Source organism: Acartia tonsa, chromosome 5, assembly GCF_053477335.1.
Source record: "Acartia tonsa isolate MP-2025a chromosome 5, ASM5347733v1, whole genome shotgun sequence".
Lineage (NCBI taxonomy): Eukaryota > Metazoa > Arthropoda > Copepoda > Calanoida > Acartiidae > Acartia > Acartia tonsa.
Window position 1 is genome coordinate 39,297,010 of NC_137264.1, and position 23,105 is coordinate 39,320,114.

General features: G+C 32.9%; 1 protein-coding gene and 1 long non-coding RNA gene across 3 annotated transcripts in view; one reads left to right on the forward strand and one right to left on the reverse strand.

Moving 5' to 3' along the window:
- LOC145319477 (dynein regulatory complex protein 8-like) overlaps window positions 1–23,105 on the forward strand; it is a 26,810-nt gene continuing 3,705 nt past the window's right edge. The window contains exons 1-5 of the mRNA XM_080161624.1: window positions 1–52; window positions 1,307–1,423; window positions 1,780–1,875; window positions 3,228–3,283; window positions 15,687–15,781. Of these exons, the coding sequence (XP_080017750.1) occupies window positions 14–52; window positions 1,307–1,423; window positions 1,780–1,875; window positions 3,228–3,283; window positions 15,687–15,781 (403 nt within the window). The 5' untranslated portion in view covers window positions 1–13. The remainder of the gene's footprint in view (window positions 53–1,306; window positions 1,424–1,779; window positions 1,876–3,227; window positions 3,284–15,686; window positions 15,782–23,105) is intronic.
- LOC145319473 (uncharacterized) lies at window positions 4,104–9,107 on the reverse strand. Of its 2 annotated transcripts, none has more exons than XR_013879860.1 (4): window positions 8,997–9,107; window positions 7,799–7,899; window positions 5,312–5,370; window positions 4,104–4,364 (listed from the first exon to the last, which is right to left on the reverse strand). It is a non-coding gene; the product is annotated as an uncharacterized LOC145319473 (long non-coding RNA). The 2 variants fall into 2 exon arrangements; XR_013879861.1 differs by lacking the exon at window positions 4,104–4,364 and adding an exon at window positions 4,564–4,815 and having other exon boundaries at window positions 5,314–5,370.

The window sequence follows — 23,105 nt, forward strand, 5'->3', positions numbered from 1 at the left end:
CACTGCTTTTAAAATGGAAGATGATGAAAATGGAGGAAATGAAGATAAGCAGGTTTTAAAAAATATGTTTGTATTTGTAGACGCACACACAGTGTTTTTATTTATCCAACCAAATCGGTTCAGCGGTTTGCAAGATCCTTCAGAGAAAGCCCAATCTGTCCCGATTTTGTATCACTTTGAAAAGTGCGATTCCAGTTACGTCATATACGTTTCGGGAAAGAAAAAGGGAAGGGGGGAAGAAAATCTCTTCAAAAGAGATGGGAGAAAAGGGAAGAGATTTGCTTCCCCCTTCCCTTTTTATATGCCGTCACAGGAATCGCACTTTTCAAAAGTGATACAAAATCGGGACAGATTGGGCTTTCTCGATTCTTCAATACACTACAGACAGACAGAGAGACATCCTGTTGCTTTTTTAAGGATAAAGTTTTTGTTCAATCACTTAGATCTTGCTTACCACTGAACTAATCGAGTTATCCATTTTACCGAAGTTTCACATATTTCCCTGAATGGCTTTAGGCTATTTCTATGACCATTCACACTTCCTTTGATTAGAGAGCCTCTAGATGCTCAAAGTCCCAAATATCACTATAATACACAGCTATTGGTTCCACTTTTAACATCTTTAGCTATGCCGAGGTTTTGGCCAAGAATTTGATCTGTAATTTTCAGGACAACAAGCGGATGCGCTACAATCTGAATCATTACTAGGAGGATTAAGATTGGGAGAGAGAGAGAGAGAGAGAGAGAGAGAGAGAGAGAGAGAGAGAGAGAGAGAGAGAGTGAGAGAGAGAGAGAGAGAGAGAGATAGAGAGAGAGAGATAGAGAGAGAGAGAGAGAGAGAGAGAGTGAGAGGGACAGACATCCCAACAACAACTATCTGAATATCATTATTACTAGGAGGATCAAGATGGGGAGGGAGAGGAGAGAGAGAGAGAGAGAGAGAGAGAGAAAGAGAGAGAGAGGGAGAGAAAGAGGGAGATGGAGAGAGAGAGGGAGAGACAACCCAACAACATCCATCTGAATATTATTATTACTAGGAGGATTAAGATGGAGAGGGAGAGGGAGATGGAGAGATAGAGAGAGAGACAACCCAACAACAACCATCTGAATATTATTATTACTAGGAGGATCAAGATGGGGAGGGAGAGGGAGATGGAGAGAGATAGAGAGAGAGACAACCCAACAACAACCATCTGAATATTATTATTACTAGGAGGATCAAGATGGGGAGGGAGAGGGAGATGGAGAGAGAGAGAGAGAGGGAGAGACAACCCAACAACAACCATCTGAATATTATTATTACTAGGAGGATCAAGATGGAGAGGGAGAAGGAGATGGAGAGAGAGAGGGCGAGACAACCCAACAACAACCATCAGAAGCTTTGGCCCAACAAATTCAAGCAAAAGTTAAAGCAGCTTTTCAGGTATTGTTAACTTATCTTAAGCTACAGGTTTTCTGTAGGAAGGGTATCCCAGTTAAATGCTTTAGATTTATTTTAACAAAAACAGTAATATATGTATACACCCTGTTCTACAGTGAGAGAGAAAGGTAACAATGGACTATGAAAGAACTTTATTTATAGACCAGAATTTGAATATCATAGCAATCTCAATACTCAATGGGATATGTTTTATTTATCATAGGGTAAATTTGCTTATCTTACATGACAAGTCGATTTAGAAAGGGAATACATTTGATTTTGGAAGTTGGGAATCTAATATAGGCAATAACTCTCTAAGGGAATGCTAAATTTCAATTTTTAATGGACCTTATCTTCAGGTGTTTGATCATGAGAATTCTCAGACAATTGATTTGAGAGAGGTTGGAACAATTGTCAGATCTTTGGGCCATTGTCCCAGCGAAGCACAAGTGCAGGTATCTTCAGTCAATTTACCTGTGTAGGATCTAGAGTAGACCTGCAGGGCCATATCTTGAATGGGACCTGATAACTCTATTTTGAATTGTTTTTATACAGAGAGAGAGGGTACAATGGGCTGTATATTACACAAGTCCCCAAAGTTTATTAAATTGAGTATCCATACGTCCCAACCCCATTTTTTAATCTACAGAAGAGGTAATTTTGTGTATTAACATTGGGGATGTACATAAATTAGTCGGCCATTGTCTTATCCCTTTAGATCCATGTTTAAATATCATTATGAGATACTTGGTAATAACAAATACTTTGCTGAAGTGAAAACACTGCCTGGATGACCCTGCAAGGTTTCTGGAACCATAAAAACAGCAGTATTTAAAAATTAATCCTCAGTCTTGTATAAATACCAGACAAACAGGGACGACAACATCCTTAAGTAGCGAAGCACAAAAAAATCATGGTTAAGAATACGGAAAAAGAGATTTAAAAAGTATTTGTTGAAGTAAAGAACACATATTTTATTTTAAAACCCTTATCTACAAAAATTTTGAAAATCGATCTAATAACACCAAAGATAAAGGGGAAAATATAAAAAATACATAATAGCCAAAAACCTGCTAAAAAGCTGTCAGGCCGACATGGATTATTTATATTTAATTATTCTACTTAATGATGGAAATGTTGACAAGAAGTTTCAGTCTTCTATCTTAAATAGCAGCCGAGAAAATCATTTTCCCCCCTATAGCGTTACGGACTGACGGACAGGTGTAGTGAATTTAAAGAGTAGCTTCGCTACTAAAAAGTATCGTTTACATACAGAGAGTATGTGATAAAAAAAACCAAACGGTCGTGTAGGGTGGAGAGCAACAAACTCAACTCCTTCCCCCTGATCGTTGAGGGTTATTGTTACAATATTTAGTTATCCAATTGTTTGATTAGATTGCTTTAATGGAAGTTACCATCCTTGTTTTCACAAATTTGCTGTTTTGAAATATGATCTGAATTTTTGTATACCTATTTGAAGGTGGTTAACTCTATTTGATTATATGTTTTACGAAATATTTATGTGTAGTTTTAGCTAAGGTAGCTTTGCTTTAACAAGGATGACAACATCCTTTTAGCGAAGCTCTGAACGGTAGGACAAACGAACAATAACACTTGTACAGTTACGCTTTCTAAATTATACCCAACAGGAATCACTATGCAAAGTTTAAAATCGATATGACAACTCTAACATGCCTAAATTTACGAAAAAAGCTATCAGTTTCGGAAGGACGGACTGATCGACCCAAATTAAAGCAAAGCTTCGCTATAAAAATAATGATTTAACAATTTTTATATTTGTTACAAGGAGTTGATGGCAGACATAGAGGATCAAAACCAGCGTGGCTATGTTCAATATTCAAAGTAAGATCTTCATAACTTTATATTATGACTAGCGGCTTCGCCCTTAGCCTCTAGAGGCTTTGCCCCAAGAGGTAATTAGATAAAAAAAATTTAAGTACCTCTGGAGATGCCCCCACTAATTTTAAATAATTAATAAAAAATAATATTAAGTACCTTGTGAGATGCCCAAACTCCAACACTAATTTAAAATTTTTTTTAAAAAAATTGGGGGGGGGGGAATTTAGAAGCCTATAGGGGCACTGGTAGGAGAGGGAAAAGTCGACCTTATCCCTTTTTAAATTTTAGTTTAAAAAGAGTTTAAAAAATATTTTTTTGGGGGGAGGGGAGTGAAAAATAGTTTAAAACCTTTCCAGGACCTATAAGAAGCTACACTGTAAAGGGGAACAATATCGGTTCAGCGGTTAGCGAGATCCTTCGGGACAGACAAAAAACGCTTACTACTTTATATAATAAGGAGTATTATAGACTTAGGTACTACTTTATATAATAGGATTAGTAAAGTTGACAATAGCGGCAAGGTTCCTATTCTTAGAGCGTTTTCTCAGAGAGAGAGATTGGACGATGGGCTGTTTAATACACTAGTCCCCAAAGTTTTATCAACTTTATGTTATTCGTTGGCTTAACAGCTTTGAGGACTTTTGATTGGTTGGTTTATTAGGTTAAGTGTTCAAACGTTTCAAGCACTAATTTTAATCTACAGAAGGGGTAATTATGTCTGTCATCATTGGGGATGTACATAATTTTTTGGCAATTGTCTTATCCATTTAGATCCCTGGTTGAAAGGACAGACATAAATTAATCAAATTAAAAACACAGCATGATGATTTCATATTTTATTTCAATCAGTAAAGATACAAGAGTAATTTATGCATCATAAAACAATGATTTTATTAAATTTGCTACCATAAAAGCATTTGTAAGTTTAAAAAAAAGAGACTATGATTATGCATTACAAATTAAAATTCTTCAAAAAAGTTGTTAGTTTATTTTCCAGTTAAAGCAGCTACGGCTAGGGAGCCAAGAAGAGCTCCCTTAAAAACTCCTAATAGTCCACCAAGGCCCAATGGTAACACTTTATTACTCCTGATGATCAAGTTGTATTTTAGTACATTTTACATTATATAAAAAAAGGTTGCATTTTGTTGTGGAACACAGTAATAGTGTCTGACTGATTATGACGTAACAAAAAAATTAGCCAATGAGAGGCCGTTATTGACCAATGGTAAAATTTATAGTGGCCTCTCATTGGCTAATTTTTTTGTTACGTCATAATCAGTCAGACACTATTACTGTGTTCTTTGTTGTGTTATTTTGGTGATAGTTTTGATTTGAATTTACACATTTATTTGCATTTTGAAGCCGCAGATTACTTGTCAGCAAGAGCTGCAACAGCTGCAGTTTATTTGTCGGCAAGAGCTGCAACAGCCTCAGTTTACTTGCCGGCAAGAGCTGCAACAGCCGCTGATCCCAGTACGATTCCTTTGAATGCGCCCAAAAATCCCAGGATTGCAGGGCCCAGGTCAAGTTTGGGTCTAATATTGCAAATTATCGTCATTTAAAAAGTTAGATCATGGAAAGAAAACGAAGTAGCAGGTTTCGTCTTATTTTTACAACAGCTTTTGATATTTTAGGTCAGGTTATGTTAGGTAAATATTAATGATTTCCCCGCAGGGTTAGGAAATTGGCCCTGCAGGGTCAGAGCCGCCCGCAGGAGCTAATTAGGAGAAAAGCTACTGTGAAATACAACGAAACCAGCTACTTTGTTTTTTTCCATGGTCCCAAAAGTTAATCAAGAAAATAAATTTTCATTCCAACTATTTTTATGCTTCATATTTTAACCCAAACCTGTCTTTTTAGTAACCAAAAATGTAAATAAGTATGACCCATCAGTCTGACCAGGTCACTTAAAAACTTTTTAATTGACCAATGGTAGGCCAGTATGACGTCATTTTTACAGCCACAATTGAAAGCTTCTCATTCCATGTAGCATTGAGACCTATTTCGAAATTTTACTAAAATGACAACTTTTCCTTTGTTGCTGTCTTGCTGGCTGATAATAATAGTTTCTGTTGTAGTAGCCTCTATGTCTAAATATAACAAAAATGACAACATCCATAAAAGCGAAGCTCTGAAAGGATAGGACATTAACATTATAGAGTGCCAGAACTGAAAAAGTGGAATGATAAATGTATAAAAATAAACAAAAATATATGAAAATTTGCCAAATACTGCTTAAATACAGGCTACTATTTAAGGACATACTTAACTTACATTTTAGGACTTGATCATAGAGATGCTTCACTTATAAAATTATACCTTGTTGTACTAGGAATCAGTATACCAAAAATCGGATGAATAGGATAATTGTTACATAAAAAAATGTTGTAAAATGCAACATGTTTTAAATGCATGTACAAACTTTCTCGTAATGATTATAGATTTGCTACGCTTCCTAAATTGTACCTAACTGTAATATAAATCATCATGTAAAGTTTAAAATTTATAGAAGAATTCCAACATATCTAAATTAACTAAAAGAGTCAACGGTCCCGGATGGACGTACATAGCTATTCTAATTATAGAAAAGCTTCGCTTTTAATAAGATAGATAGTAGTTTTTCTGTAGTAGCCTCTATGTATGTATTGCATATACTGCCTATGTAAATATAAAAGATGTATTATAGCTTTATACATAAGATTCATAGAAAAATCTTGTGATATAAAAGAAGATGTTTTTGTGGAAAGATAAAAGCGAAAACAATATCTTTATCTAAGGAAAATGCCAACAGTTACAGACCCTAATTAAAGAAAATAAAAGCTGCGCCTTAAAAGTGGGTTAAAGAGAAGGTGTTCTGATATTTTACAGGAGATTTCGACACAAAAAAAAACATTTTGACGTGTATATTTTTGTATCCAATCTACTCAATAAGAGTTTGTGTCAGTCTATCTATCTGTCCGTTCTTCTGTATTTTAGCCTGTTTGACTTTTTGTTATGTTCCAAGTGAAAGAACTTATATTAGGATGGGGTAGATTTCATGGATTAATGGGATAAGACAATGGCCGAAAATTTGTACATACTCAATGATGATACACATGTTTTGACACTCAACTTAATGAACCAACCAATCAAAATTCAATAAAAGACCCCAAATTTGTTCAGGCAACATGTAAGAAACTGTTATGATAAAATTTTGGTGATTAATGTAATAAACAATGACCTATCCCTCCATGGATAGCTTATGACTTTCTAAAAATTATTAGTTAACATCTCCTTGCCCTAAAATACTTTAAGACAATAAAGAATATTCATATTACATTTACTATTAACTATTGATGCCAGTCATTACACTTTCAATGAAATGACATTCATGCTTTTTAGAAGAGTTTCTTTTAAACAGTAAAAAATTAAATTGTTTATTATTAAAACAAGAGTTTGTAATTGAGAATTTTTAGTCTAAAGCCACTGTATATAGAATTGTTTGATCAAGGTAGGTCGCACACCTCGCTTAATAGCCCAAAACCCTCCTTGAACCATTATTAAAATTCCATGAACATTGGGTAACAATCGTTCCAGACGTTTACGAGATCTTTAAGAGTCATAACTCAACTTCCATCCTTGTAGAAAAGTATAAATAAGGGTGTTTTATAATCTTAATAATTGGCTTGAATATGAACACTTGATAAAAAGGTTAATTAAGGTTTCAACTTGTTACCCCCGGGGTAAAATGATGATTAGTAATAGTCAGGGAGGGAGGGGACACTAGGCTGTTTATTACACTAGTCCCCAAAGTCTTAAAAGAACGTTTTCTTGTTCATTACTTATTAATCTTGGGGACTGTTATCGTTTTTTATTGGATAATTTAATTGTGTTATCATACGTTTCAACCACTTACTGTATATTATATAAGGGATAATGTTGTGTATCATCATTGGGTATGTACATCAATTTATTCACCATTGTCTTATCCCTTTATATCCCCGATGATTAGTAGACAAAGAGAATGACATATTTAAAATTAAACCTAACATCATCAAGGTCTGGTCATTTCGCCAATTTGGTCTGTAGCGCTGTCTGTGCGAATGTCTGCAATTTCGTCTGTCTTATATCTTGTCTTTCTTTCAGTCCTTTTGTAGTTTGTCTTTTTATCAAAATATCTTGTGTTTTGACAATCGATTTAGAATATACGTAGATATTATGACAGAGGGGAAATTGTCGTCAATTTAGCCTGCTAACATGGATCTCATTTATTGGTCAGATCGTTCATCCAGTTGGACGGAAGAGGATGGGATAAAAGGGGAGAAAGGACCCAAGGGGGGAATCGTTACTTTAGCCGACCAAAAGAATCAAAGTTGTTTGGAAAAATGTTAATGCAGCTTTAAAATCAGCTGGTAAATATCAGTTCCCCATAGTGAAATAGTATCTTCGCTACTAATAATGTGAATTACAGAGCAGCTTCGCTACTTAAAAGTACATAGGACTCTTATCATAGAGCAGCTTTGCTAAAACAAAAATTACCCTGCATCTCTCTTGACAATGCTAATTGCTTCCCCGGGGGAGACGACGGGAGCAGAACCTGCATGAACAATGCTGGCAAACTGCAAGCTAACAAACAGTACCTAAATACATAATACATCTATCCTATTATTTAAAGTAGTAAGCTTTTTTTGTCTGTAGCGAAGGATCTCGCCTACCGCTGAACCGATATGGGTCCCCTTTACAAAGCTAGAAGCTTCTTATTTGTCCAGGGAACTTTTTTTTAGGAGGGTTTATCCACCATCCCAACAAAAATTACTTCACCCCTAAAAATTCAATTTTTTAATTCAGAACTAAAATTGACAATGCGACTTCCCCCCCCCCCCCTCCTACAAGTTCCCCTAGAGGCCTCTAAGGGTGTAGCCGCTAGAATATATATAAAGATGTACTACGCAAGAAGATGATTAAAGTCACTCCACAGATTATGACGCCATACGATAGAATAGCCAATGAGAGGCCAGAATACAATGTAATTGACCAATGGTAAAATTATTGCTGGCCTTCCATTGGTTAATCTATCTATGACGTCATAACCTGTGAACTCGTTGAGGGACTTTAATCATCTTCACTACGCAATTATTCAAATATGTACAATAAGTGAAAGACTTATTCTTGCGGTGCCCTAACCCTGAGGGGCTACTTGGTACCCAATATAACCTAACCTAACCTAACCTAATGTAGTTCTTTCCTGACTAGAAAATTAGAGGGAAGCCGCATTCAAATCTGTTAACACGCAATTTTATTTATCTACAAAATGGACGGATAGACAGACAGATGGACATTCTTTGTAAAATGTTATGCATAGAAAAAAAGGATCTACTGCAGTTCACGGTAAAATGTTGCTGGTAACGAATATTGCCAAAAATCTATGAATTTTAAAGGCTGCTAGCTGCCAAACGGCTGAACGTACAGATCATGCCCGCACACTGTTTTAAGCGGCATAAAAAGGCCTACAAATAATCTGAAATAGCCATAAATCAATAATGCAGTCCCTGTGCATCATTAGATCTTGGCTATTCCAGATTTTTTTTAGGCCTTCTTATACCGCCTAAAATGGTGTGCGGGTATGATCTGTACGTTCAGCCGTTTGGCAGCTAGCTACCAAAATTCATAGATTTTGGCAATATTCGTTACCAGCAATATTTTACCGTAAACTGCAATAGATCTGAAAAAAACCTACCAAGAGCTGCACAGAAACCTTCATAATGAATAATAATTCCTTGGTTGTCTTGCCCACTTGGTTTCAAACCTAAGACTGATTCAAACTAATTTGATAGGTCGCATTTATAGGCGATAGATGCGCAAAAAATTACTTGGATGTGTATGTGGTGCGCTTAGAAGCAGACATGCTCCAAATAGACCAATAGTTTTGCACTTAATAGAGATATTATTTTAGAGGTGTATTTACAATTATTTATCTGAATTCCGTTTATAAAAATATTTATCTTAAAACTAGCTACTTTTAAGCTACTTAAGGGTACTTAAAACTGGGGGGGGGGGCGGGTGGGGGTGATGTAGCTGACCTCCTCCCAATGTCTAGTTTTAAAAGTTTTTAAAAAAGAAAGAACTAATTTTTTAGGTATTTTTTTCTGTTGAGAGGTTTGTTGTACCCTCCCCAAAAAAAGTTGTAAACCTTTCCATGATTTTTGATATGCTTCATGTTATAAAAATTTTTTTGTGGGGTGATATTTTTCTCGGAGCTATTTAATAGTTAAAAACTTTCCCAGGACCTATGAGAAGTTGAGTAAAGGAAGGCCATATTGGTTCATCAGTTAGCGAGATCCTTCGGTTAGGATGTCTAAACTATTACCTCTATTGCTGATTAAAGGCAGCTCAGCACTAATATATATATTTTAGATATATTATTCGGCGTTTTTCCTCAAAATACCTTGTTGAACACATAAACACCACCCCATTCCCCCGATATTATCGATTTTTCAAATAACTTTAAAAAATTAGTTTTTCTTTCATTTGCTTTTTACTTTAGTGTAAGGTTAGGTTAGGTTATATTGGGTACTGTTTAGTCCCGCAGGGTTAGGCTGCTAATATATAGGACTCAAGGTTAGGCCCAATCAAGTGCTTAGGCATGATAAAAACTATCTCCTAATTTATTTTCTTTTTTGTTAAACAAAGTTGGGAGGGGGGGGGGGGTTTAGTGCTTGGGATGCACTTTGAGGGAAAGAACCTATTATTCGTAATAAAGTTATGCTGCAAAGGTATAATTGTGGGTGGGGTGTAGGAGGTACATACAGGAGACATAGTAACAAAATGTAGCCTCTCAATGGGTATAGAAATTAATTTGAAATATAAAGAAGGAAGGTGGGTATTGCAATAAGACACACACAAAGGGAGGAGGAAAAGGGTGACTTTATAACCTTAGCAATTTGCGTATTAGAAAATTAGAAAAAAGGGGAATCATTTTTTAAATCTTTTTGAAAAGCAAAGTTTTTCTATAGTTATGGTCGTTCCAACTGTCAGTAAGTCCGGAAAGGTTAGTTCTTTTCGTTAATTTAAACATGTTAGAATTGTCCTATCAATTTCAAACTTTGTATCAACCCGTCTTTAAAATGCCAATAAGTCCCCCAGATAGATAGCCCCTAGTTGACTTAACATTATTATATTTTTTCCTGTTATAATCTTAGCATCCCGTATCAAAATATTTTGTAGTTATTATGTCAATTTAAGTATGTATTTATAGTAAGAATATTATTATATCGATAATGTGTCAGTCACTTTTTGTTAATGCCATACAGTCGGCATTTTAATTTTCATTTGAAAAAAAGCATTTCGATATTAAGTCAGCTATGATGGATTGTCGACAGTTTTGCAGAGAGAGGGAATAATGAGCTGTTTATTATACTAGTCTCCAAAGTTTTATTATAACGTTTTCTTATTCGTTGGCTTAACAACTTGAGGGACTTTTACTGTATTTTGATTGGTTGGTTTATTAAATTGAATGTTCAAACGTTTCAACCACTATTTTAAATCTTCAGAACGGGTAATTTATCGGCCATTGTCTTATCCCTGCTCTTTGATTGGGTTTATAATGGACCCAATTTCCTTGTTATAATTAAACTATTTTTAGTAGCGAAGCTACTCTAGCTATAATTCACTATGTTAGTAGCGAAGCTACTCTATAATTCACTATGTCCGTCCGTCAGTCCGTCAGTCCGTCCGTCAGTCCGTCCGTAACGCTATGGGGGAAATGGGATTTACTCAGCTCCTATAAAAGATATAATGCTGAAACTTTTTAACAACATTCCCATTATTAAGGAGCACAATTAACTATAAAACATCAATAGTGGTCCGCTTTTTAGCAGGTTTTAGGCTATTTTTCACATTTTTCTCCATATCTTTGGTGTTTATGGTCCGATTTTCAAAATTTTTTTAGTTATAGATATCAAAATTAAATTGGCCGTCGTTTTAAGAAATAACCATGATGGTCAGACTGCCTTTTTGCAGGTTTTTAGCTATCTTTAATTTTTCATGTATTTCTCCATATATCTGGTGTATATGGTCCAATTTTCCAAATTTTTAAAGTTAAGGATATAAAAATTAAATTTCCTGTCGTTTTGTGAAAACAGCCATGTCGGTCAAACTGCCTTATAGCAGGTTTTTGGCTATTTTTATATGTTTTACATATTTCCCCATATTTTTGGTGTTTTTTTGTCCAATTTTCAAACTTTTTTGGATACTAGTATTAAAATAATTTTTCCCATTGTTGTGAGCATCTTTTATTTAATTTACTTTGACCGTTATCATCATACAAAATAAAACAAGGTTTCGTGTTTATTTTCTCAAATAAATCTATTCTCGATTTTAATGAATACACTTCTTCTTGTACGTATACCCATTCAGGATTTTTTGTGCTTCGCTGCTTATGGATGTTGTCATCCTTGTTTAGGTGCTAAATCTACTCTAGAATTAGGGCATGTCAGTACATTTCTCCAAACGTCTAGGTGACATAGTACTTTTTTCTCTGTGTTCTACGCAGTAAAGTACAGTGGGCGCCATTTTACGCTTTTTGAGCGCATCTCGTTTGGTTATAGATAGTCTTAATGAACAAAAAAAATCTAGGCGTATTTTTGTCAAGAAAACTGCCTATTTTACAGTTTGGTTGAATTTTACAGTTTAATATTTAACTGTTGTTTGACAGACTGTTGATGCTGCGATACGTATAAACAAACAAACTTATGCTTGATTATTATATTTTGAACGATTGAAATTAATATTAAAATCATTCAATTTTATTAACAATAGAAGATATATTTATTTTAAGTGCCTTTGCATTTTTAGGTGGGTTAGAAACTATACAACTAGTAGTTGTCGCTCTGTCTATCTATATTTTTCTTTAATTGTAATTTATTAAATCTTGAAATATTTATGGGTGTATATAATAATAAGGATGACAACATCCATAAAAGAGAAACCAAACTAATTTGAGAGACAAACGAATATAATATCAAAAAAATTCGGCAAAAGTTTTATTTCATCAAATAGCTTAAATATGATATATGATATTTGATATAGCTATACTGACGTTTCTAGTCTTGAGTACCGAAATGCCGCGCTGTTTATATTATGCTTTTTTGAACTAAGAATCACCAAACATGTTAAAAGGACAAATATATGATGCATAAGTGTCAAAATATCAACAAAAAAACAGTCAAAAGCTGTGGTTATTGAGATCTGAATAAACAAACATAATTCTTTTTGGAGAAATAAAATGTTCCAATGGATGTAATTATTCTTGTTTAATAATTGATTATCTCCTAATATCATTTGAATAGAGCTATCCTCGCCATTAATGAATGACTCGCTGCTTTGTTGTGCGCGTATCTGCCAGTTTCATTGACCATTAAGATCTATAGAATTTCAGTACAATAATCTTCCGTTTGCAGTTCAATTGGACTGCTATCCTTGCCAGGGATCTAAAGGGATAAGACAATGGCCGATAATATTGATGTAGCTCTCTAATGATGATACATAAATTACACCTTCTGTTGATTACAATAAGAGGTTGAAACGCTTAGACACTCAACTAAATGAACCAATCAAGATTCAATAAAAGTCCCCCAGGTTGTCAAGCCAACGAATATGAAAACGTTAATCTAAGACTTTTGGGACAATTGTAATAAACAGCCCAATGTTCCCTCCCTCCCTGTAACCTTGCCCAGTGTGGTGATATCCTAATCATACATAATATGATAGTCTACCTTAAGTGATCTAACATAATTTACATGATAACTTTACGCAGGAAGGGATTATTAATGGGCTGGCATGTGTAATAATTCATCGTCGATTGTCTTATCCCTTAAGATCCTGCTTTCATGTCCAATAGCTGACGTCCCAAGTTGGGTATAAATTGGTGTTCACCTTCCTAATTCTTTGAAACCCCTCATTTTACCCCCTAAAAATTTTAAAAGATACATTAGCTTACCCCCTTCAAACCTTAGAAGCCCCGGCCCCCTAATTTTACCCAACTCAAAATAAAAAGCTTGGACGTCTTGTGGAATTCTATGTAAATTGTTGTAAAGGCGGGAAAAGACAGACAGAAGGACAAGCAGTTTAAGCCACTTAGGATAGCTGAGATTCCAAACACCATTTATTTCAGCTAAAAATGGTCATATATACTTTACAATTTTACTATATGATTCACATTTTAATGTAAAAATAATACAATAGCGGCTGCGTCCCTAGAATCTAGGGGGCTCTGTATTCAAGGGATGGTTAGGGGACAGAAAAATAGCGTAAAACCTTCCAGTGACCGATGTGAAGCTTCTCTATAAAGAAGAAATGAATCAGTTTAGTAGTTATTGAAATCTTAAGCTTCAACATTAATATTATTGGTTGAAAAGTATAGACACTACAAATTTAAACCGATCCATAAAGATTTAATAAAAGTACTCAACGTTTTTCTGTTTTAGAGCCGACTTGCGAATTTTGTATGTAATGCATATCAGAGAGGTCTAGTGTCAATGTTGTTTTTCATAGGATTTAGTTTTTTTGGTTTTCAATTTTCATAAATTTCGGTAGGCGCGTGCACATGATTTTGTCAGAGGGGTGCAAAAGGGTCTAAACGGTTTCTTTAGCGGGGATGAAGGATAAAAATTAATCTGAAATGAATTATGCTTTATTCAAAAAATCTGCTGTTTTTTAAGAATACTTTTACGCAACAGACCGCTGCTGTTGCAAGTGTAAGTAAAATGTTGTAAAATATTGCTAAAGATTTCTCCTCATTCAAAATTATTGGCTATGCAGTGGGGGAGGTTAAAAGGGAGTTGTTGATAAGAAGTCAGTAAGTAAGAAAGGCATCATTTTTAAAAACGGCACGTTTAAAAAGGCTTAACAAAACTTGTTTTTCTTTAAATATAAATTCAGCTGAATTAAAATGAATTTGATGCTTCTTAAAAATGGGGGGGGGGGGGACAAGTGAATACAATTAATATACAAGTTATATAACTGTATCTAAGCTTTAGAAAGATTTTAACTCTTTAGGTCATTGACACTGTCTAAGATTTTAAAAATTCAGTAATTCCCCGTTTAAAAAAATTTTCAGACAGACAGACAAACATAAAGATGTATAATAATCTGGTTGTAAGGCACACAATTGGGGCCCCTTTAAAGGGTTAGATATAGAGTGATAGATGAATAGAAAATAATTTCATCTTGCGCCCTATTAAAATTTGTAAAAATTATTATTTATGAAGTTCATATAATAAACAGGCCATCATATATTTAGTTAGTAAAATTAAAATAATTTAAATCTTCTTGGTATTTTGAATAAAAATTATTAGTAGTAGCAAAGCTACTCTATAATTTGAAATGTCCGACTGTCCGTCTGTATATATGAAATATTCATTTAGGGATTAAAAAGGTTTACATTCTTCATATTTTCAACAAGTTTAATTAAGATTCGTCAATTACTTGGGGTAATGCTTACCCGAAAAAAAATTAATTCGGACAACCTGAGATCTTTAGTTTCAGAAAAATACTTTACCACGTTATATTATACGATACAAAACCTAAAGATATTAATGACTAATTCTGTTAAAAACAAGGATGACAACATCCATAAAAGTGAAGCACTGAAACGGTAGGACAAACGGACATTAATACTTGTATAGTGTCTGAACTGAATAACCAGAATATAAAAGTATAAGATTCGAAGCAAAATTGTAAGTAAATTTGTTGAAAAACTGCTTGATACAGGATAATGTTTATGGCCATACTTACATCTTTAGGGCTTGATGATAGAGTTGCTTCGCTTAAAATATTGTTCTTTGTTGTCCCAGGAATCAATATACCAAATATCAGACCAAACGGATAATTAGATCATATAAAAATTTGTTGTTAAAAAAGTAGAAAAATCAACATGTTTAAAATGGACGTACGATTTTGGTAATGATTATAGAGTTGCTACGCTTTCTAAATCGTACCTAACTACTACAGAAATCACATGCAAAGTTTGAAATCGATAGGACAATTCTAACATGCTTAAATTAACGAATAAAGTTAACTATCTCGGACGGACGTACGGACGGACCGACCCTAATATTAGAAAAGCTTCGCTTTTAATAATAATAAAAGCTTTCAACTATAATTAGAGAGAGAAAGGGGACAATGAGCTGTTTAATACACTAGTCCCCAAAGTTTTATAATAACGTTTACATATTCGTTGGCTCAACAACTTTTGTGACTTTAGTAAATATTTATTAGTTGGTTAGTTATGTTGAGTGTTCGAACGTTTAAACCACAAATTTTAATCAACAGGGAAGTCATTTTATGTATCATCATTGGGGATATACATCAATTTATCGGCCGTTGTCTTACCCCTTTGGATCCCTGAAAATAATGATCTTATAATTAGGTTCCTGGAGGCGATGACTCAAATCATCATGCAGAAGAAATATGAAGCTGCCAATTATACAGACCTGTTACTAGCTTTTCAAACTTTGGATGAAGGTAAGAGGTCATATGAACATATTAGTAGCGCAGCAATAAGTTTTATAAATATATATGTATAATTATATGCTAATTTTCATCCTAATCTATTTATATATGTTGCAAGCTGTATGGATGTCCAGTTATATCTCGTAAGCTAAAATAATTTCGATAAATGATGCAATTTTTTTTTATTTTCCCATTTCTTTAAAAACAGTATTGCTTTGTCTAAAGCTCTGTATTCTAAACTACACATGGCAAGGTTTCGTGATTAGAATGTTTTGTTTAATAGCGAAGTTACCCTATGATTTGAAATTTTCGTCTGTCCGTATGTCCTTCTGAAACGTTTTGGGGGAAACGTGATTTTCTGGGGCCCCTATCAAAGAAAAACGTCTGACATTTTCAGAGATTAAAAAAGTTCACATTCTCCATATTTTCACCAAGTTTCATTGAGATTCGTCAATTAATTGAGGTGCTTGATCGATTTTTAAGTTGTTATGATTTTCTTGACTTCTATTTAAGATAGAAGGCTCATATTTTAAGGGATTAAATAAGTTTATATTTTACATATTAATTAAGGGGGGGGGGGGGTTTAATGCAACCATCTCGTAATCAATGTATAAATGGCACTTAGAATTCGAATTTCGATCTGAAATTTTGCATGAGTAAACCTTGGTAGGTCTATTTTCCCTAAATCGAACAAAAAGTTGGAAAAGTAACGGCTAGCGGCTGCCGGCTCAGCCGTTTAGCCGTTTTTGGTTTTTTTTAGGGCAAAATTGTCGAAAATAACACCAATAAACTTTTAAAAATTTCTAGTACCAGCTGTTTAACAGCTAGAATCGACTAAAAAAGGCTGGTAGAATCTATAAAATGCCAAGAGTATCATTTTTAGACCGAATAATGTAAAACTTTCATTCAAAAAGTTGATTCCTCTGTAATTAATGATGGATTTGCCCTGAAACTGGCTAAAAACCGGCTTAACGGCTGAGCCGCCAGGCGTTACTTTTTCCAACTTTTTATTCAATTTAGGGAAAATAGACCTACCAAGGATTACTCATGCAAAATTTCAGATCGAAATTCGAATTCTAAGTGCCATTTATACATTGATTACGAGATGGTTGCATTAACCCTTCCCCCCCCCCTTATTTACATATTAATTAATGCCTTTTTTCTGATATTTTCCCCGTGTGGAAATAGAAAGATAAAAAGATTAATTATTGGAGAGAGGAAAATACAACTTTGTCTCGTTATCCCTAAAAAAGAAATGTCGAAAAGTCGAATCAAACAAGGATCAACTTGTCCATAAACATAAAATGAAGCAGTGAACAGCTTTTTCATTAAACAATATCTATCAACGAGATTTGCTTAAAAGGTTGAAATAAAAGTATTTCAATTATTATGAGATTAAAACTAATTTTTGTCAGTGACTGAAGACCCTGGCCAAAAAACTGACAACTGACTTTGTCTTTTTTTACTTAAACATTTCAAACGGCTGTAATTTTTTTTTTTTTTAATCTAGAAGAACAATTTTTTTCAGAAAATGTTTATCTTTATGTAAATTTTACATTAAAGTATCAAAATATAAATTTCAGCGGCCGCAGCTGTACTTGACAGCTTCCAGCCGCAGTCGGCGGTCGGCGTGAAAACGGCGGCGGATCTTTATGAAATTTTAATACGTTATGTAGACATGTCAGAAAAGCTTAAGTTTAAAATTTGAAGTCTCTAATAAAAAATTGCGGCTACAGGAGCCTTTTAAAGATTTCTGGAGACCTAAAGGATCAGGACCTGCAGAAACCTAGAAGTGACTTGAACACCTGTATTTCATAACAGGATGTACTACTATTTTAGTATTTTGGTATGATAAAATGCTTTGTTTTAGTCAAAAAATATTTTTGCTCTTTACCTGGTTGACCCTGCCAGGTTTGCTGGCATCCTGTGCCCGCCAGGATGAAGATATTCAAAAAATTCCAACTCTCAGTTATGTGTCATACCCATACTTAAAAAGTCACGCATTTTGGGCTCTTTATCTTTCACACAAAGAAAATGAGATAGAAAAAACCGTCCGTTAAGGGTTAAGAAAAAATTTAAAATTAACCATTTCAATTAGATACAAAAATAGGGTGAAAAGAGTTTTGTTGAAAATAATTCATTTTGAAATACCAATAATTTTTTGGTTATTGAAGCTGCAGGCTTTAAATTAGGGTATTGGATCTGCTTATGGCAGTTTTTCAGCAGTAAAAGCTGTGTATTTCCTGCAGACTTTCTTTAAGAATTTACTGCAAAAACTTTTTGTTGTTTTCATTCACAGAGGATTGTATCACACAAGCAGCAATCAAGCCCCTAGCCTAAACCTTTTGATAGCCATACAACCACACTATTTATTCTGAAATATATCAACCTAACCTAACCATTTATATCTATTGGATGTTTTTGGAAAATAAAGAAGAAATAAAGATTTCTAAAAATTTCCTGTTCAACAACTGTGGATAATAAAAGAGAAAAAATATTTCCTAACATGAACATTGTCCATAAAGCCCTAACTGTGAATAGTAAAAATTTGTGATTGTTTAAGCGTATTTCATCTCACCTAATCTTACTAATTATATAACAATCTGGTCATATAAGCTTATATAATGAAAAACCGATATTATCAAGCACCATACTTCTGTATTAGTCTTTAAATAAACTTCATTTTAAATGATTAGGAGAGGTTGAAAATTGATAGACGTTACCAGACATTTTAAATTTCTATAATCATAATAGCAAATCGTATCTAAAAATCACTTTTTTTGTCAGTACACCTAACAAGAAAACATGATTTTCTCGGCTCCTAATCAATACACACAGCTGAAATTTTCATTAAAGAATCCTTTGGTTAATGGCATTCTAGTCTTTTCAGGTCTGCCTTTATACAACTGTGTATACTTACTTTTCCAGTAAATCTGTTTGGTTATATCAATATTTACTAAGTTGTTTCTCAGCTTCACTACTGATTGTTGTTATCATCTTTGTTTTATCAGTTATCAAAATATATTGATAATAAATTAAAGTATGTTAAGAATATTGAATCTAGTGCAGTTCATGGAGAACTATTGCTGGAATCCAATCTTTTTTCTTATAAAAACTAGTGGTAACATTATTGAATAATCTCAAGTTTGAATATCATTGAAACCTGTATACAAGGCCTACTAATACTCTGGAATGTATATTTTGTGTCTCGCATCTCATAAAATATTCAAAGAAGCCAATCTCTTGACAGATACGTATATTGTCTTACCTATTTTAAGCTATTTTTTTAGGAATCTTGTAGACCATTTTTTTTATATTATGATGGACCATATCATTTAAACTTTCCATAAACCAAGTTTCTTTTTCAACAACAATTGGCCGTTAACAGCACTAGATACAAAATTTATAAATTTATTAACTTAGTGATTATATTAAAGTTAATAATAACTAATTATTTCTCCAATTATATTAATGTGTTATAGTTTACAAAACTGAACATTGTCCATATATAGCTAATGTGTTTGGATTATAATCTTAAAATTTTTTTCTATCATGCCAATCAGAGTAAAAAATGCAAGGATCTAAAAGGATAAAAAAGATGATAAGTTAATGTACAATCCCAATTATAATTGATATTTATTAAGATCAAATTATTTGTGGAAAAGCTTGGACACTGAATTTAATCAATAATTAAAAAAACGATTTAAGAGAATTTGGAAGAGAGAAATCGCTTCTTCTCCTTCAGTCTTTAACAGGATGTGGATCTACTTGCCGCCAGTCGTTTGTGCTATAGTTATTTTTCTTGCAGGTATTCAATCATTTTTCTCTGTGAATTATAGAGGGTCTGTTATACTTATGACTTTGTACATCAGTGCCTTAATTCATAACCATTTCTTATAATGTACTTTTGTTCCTGTCTATGAAAATATTTAAATTATAGAGTTTTGAATAACCTATGTCTTGTAAAATTTTGTGCAATAGGAGATAATCATTGAACTTTTTTTCTTTTAGACTTCGTATTTAAATCAACAATATTTTCTGTTACAACTGAGCTTGTTCTGTTAACATGCTCATTCCTGTGTCTACTCAGTATTTACAAATACTATGGATCTTTACCAGAAACTAAAAAGACTCTGGTAACATATCTTATGAGGACTTTGATGATAACTGGGGCAATCTATATGTTACACAGGAAGACTATAAGATTCTTTCACATTTTGTTTCCAGAACAAGCAAACTACTTTTACACCTACCACACTGAACTCTCCTGCAACTTGCTTTCAACCTTTGTACCTGGCTCATTGTTTCAGACTAATTTATTCTTCATACTGTGTGCAAAATATTACATGATGGTCAATACAATGAGCTATCTCAGTTTAGACCATGATCGTCTTAAAAAATTTGCACTCATAATCATGATAGGACTCAACATCATTGAAAAGTTAATCCTCCTTTTCATTTATGGAACTCTATGTCCTTGTATTAAACTACATAAAATTGAAACACAGTATGGAGTGAATGTTTCAGAAATAAAAGCTATTCCACCAATATCTATAATACATATAATTTCTCTTGGATTACCAGAATTAATTTACAGGATCATTTTACTCATTAAAAGAAGAAATCAAAATAGGTAATAAATTATATTTTATTTAGAATGATGAATGTATAATTGTATCAATTAATGATATTGAAAAATACATTACAATATAATAGTACACATACAGGATTAGATTTCCGAATTCATTTGTTAATATAGTTATAACATGGCATACTTAGTAAATTACACCATGAGAAATAAGTAGGTGAACAATTTTCAAGATTTACCATGATCACACATTAACAAAATATTATAAATATTCTTTCCAGCATAATCAATAAATACAATAAATAACTTTTACAAAATTTCTAAAAGCTTATCCTGAAAATCAATTTCATATATCTGAACTTTGTAGAATCCGTCCATCAAATGAAACAGCAGGGAATTTACAACAATTGCAAAGTAACTGCCAACAGAATCAAAATCCTGTATCGATATTTGTTATCAGCAATACATCTAGAAATATAAATGATAACAGAAGTATTTCAAATCCTGAAAATCAGAATTTACACAATTCTGTTCAGCTGAGAAATCAAGGTAAATTTCTTAAGAAACATTACTTCAATAAGCTATACAAAAGAAAACATCATAATGTTTCAATGCTAATATATTTTAAAGACGATAGAGGTATTTAGCAGAGATTTATTAATTTGAAAAATATATTAACAAACTTAGTTATTTCTGAAATATTAACTTTTGCAGGAAATGAAAGAAGCCCAGTAAACAACCAAACCTACAACCCAAAAAATAATAAGACAGAAATTAAAACTAATATTCTTTTGAATGTATTAATTCTCATTGTTGTGATAAGAATAATTTGTTGGATATGTGATATTGAATTTAAAGATGTTACAACTTATATTGCAGATGTAGGATTTTTAAGTGTTCCATCCATGTGGATCTTAAGATCAGATGAAATTTTTAAATACACGAAAAGAAAAATTAAAAACGTGTTGTATGAATTTTGTCCTTCCTTTTTCAATTTTGAAGATTAGACATAAATTTTGATATTATTTTCAAATTGTGTTATTTTATTTACCTTTTAATATTGAGTTCATTTCTGAATTTTTCATGCCTTGCTGAAACTATGAAAAGCTTTACTGATGATGGAATATATCTATGAATCTATGATATTGTAATCTCCTCTGTTGTTTAAAAATAAAAGTGGAATTTGCAAACTTGTATGTCACCTGTTTACTTAATATCCACCTCCATATCAATGTTAGTTAGTAGCAAAGCTTCTCTTTAACTCACTTTTTCTTATAATCTGTCCATGTGGCTATGGAGGAAATTTGATTTTTATACATTATTTAAGCATATCCATCTATAATGCTACAAATTTTTTTTATTTTTCATCCTTTTTTTCTTTCCACCAAGAAGATTTAAAGAATTAATATTATCTGTTTTTTTTTGTGGTTGGGTATAAATGAAACATACTTTTAGTAAATCAGGATATTATCTGGGAGTGAATATTTGCTTTGGTTTAAGATACAATAGATTTTCTTCCCAAAGTTACATAATAATGTACTGAAGCAGTAGTTTTACTAGAATATTTTCTATTTATTCTACAGTTATTACAGTTATATTTTAGCCTTTAAAAGTCTTTCAAAATCGCTCAAGATGCTTACATAAGAATTCCCTAGAGTTATTAAAATATGGGATATCTATTTTATAAAGCAAATGTTTAGCAAATGGTTATGGGGTGGTTTTAGGCTATTATTTAAAGAGATTTTGAAATTTGCTCATCTTTTGAATACTCATGAGTTTTTCCTTCTTTGATGAAGAGTAAAAAGTGAAAACAATTTTTATTCTTACGTAGGGCAATTGTTAACTTTTTTTTTGTAAAATTAGTTACTTTTAAAATTTCTTCCTGCAATTTTTCTGAAATATAAAACATATCTTTTTTTTCTTGAATGTATAGACATTCATTTAGAGTATTTACGGGCAGAATTCTTCTTTTTCATATGTTTAAATACATATTATCTAACTAAGAATATAAATATGTATTCACAGTCTTTTTTCTTCCACATGTGTTATTATATTTGAAATATTATTTACAGTGCTCAAAGTGGGAATAATTTCCAAAGTATAATTTTATTTGGGAGGATTCACCTACCCTCCCCCTAAAATAGATAAAAAAAAAACTATGCTAGAGCCCAAGACAAAAAGAGAAGGAAATGATTAAAGAGACTTGTAACAACCTACATCTTTTATATAAAGAGGGTCATATTATTGCTTGATTCAATCAAGATGGGTGTTGGGTTGTAATCAAATGCTCTAATTAAGTCAAACTGTTCCTAACTTTAACAAAATGTATATTATATTAAATGGTACATAATTAAGAACAGTTTGACTTAATAAGAGCATTTGGCTAAAACTCAACACTCAACTTTACGGAATTAAACGAAAAAAGTTCCTCTTTTCAGCATAATTGTCTTTTTTCTTTGGTGCACTACACATAATAGGCAATAATCTATCAAAATATTGCCTATCAGTCAAGATTTCTGATATGTATATTATGTGGAGTTTGCATATTGTTTTTATAAGAGTAGCTTTTCTATTATTAGGGTTGGTCTGTATTCCGTTGCAGATAGATCTCTTCGTTAATTTAGGCATGTTAGAATTGCCCTCTCAATTTTAAACTTGCCATGGTGATTCCTTTAGATTTAGAATGCATAACAACTCCATAATCGTTATCAGAATGTCGGCGGTAGTATAAGTACGTACATTTAAAAC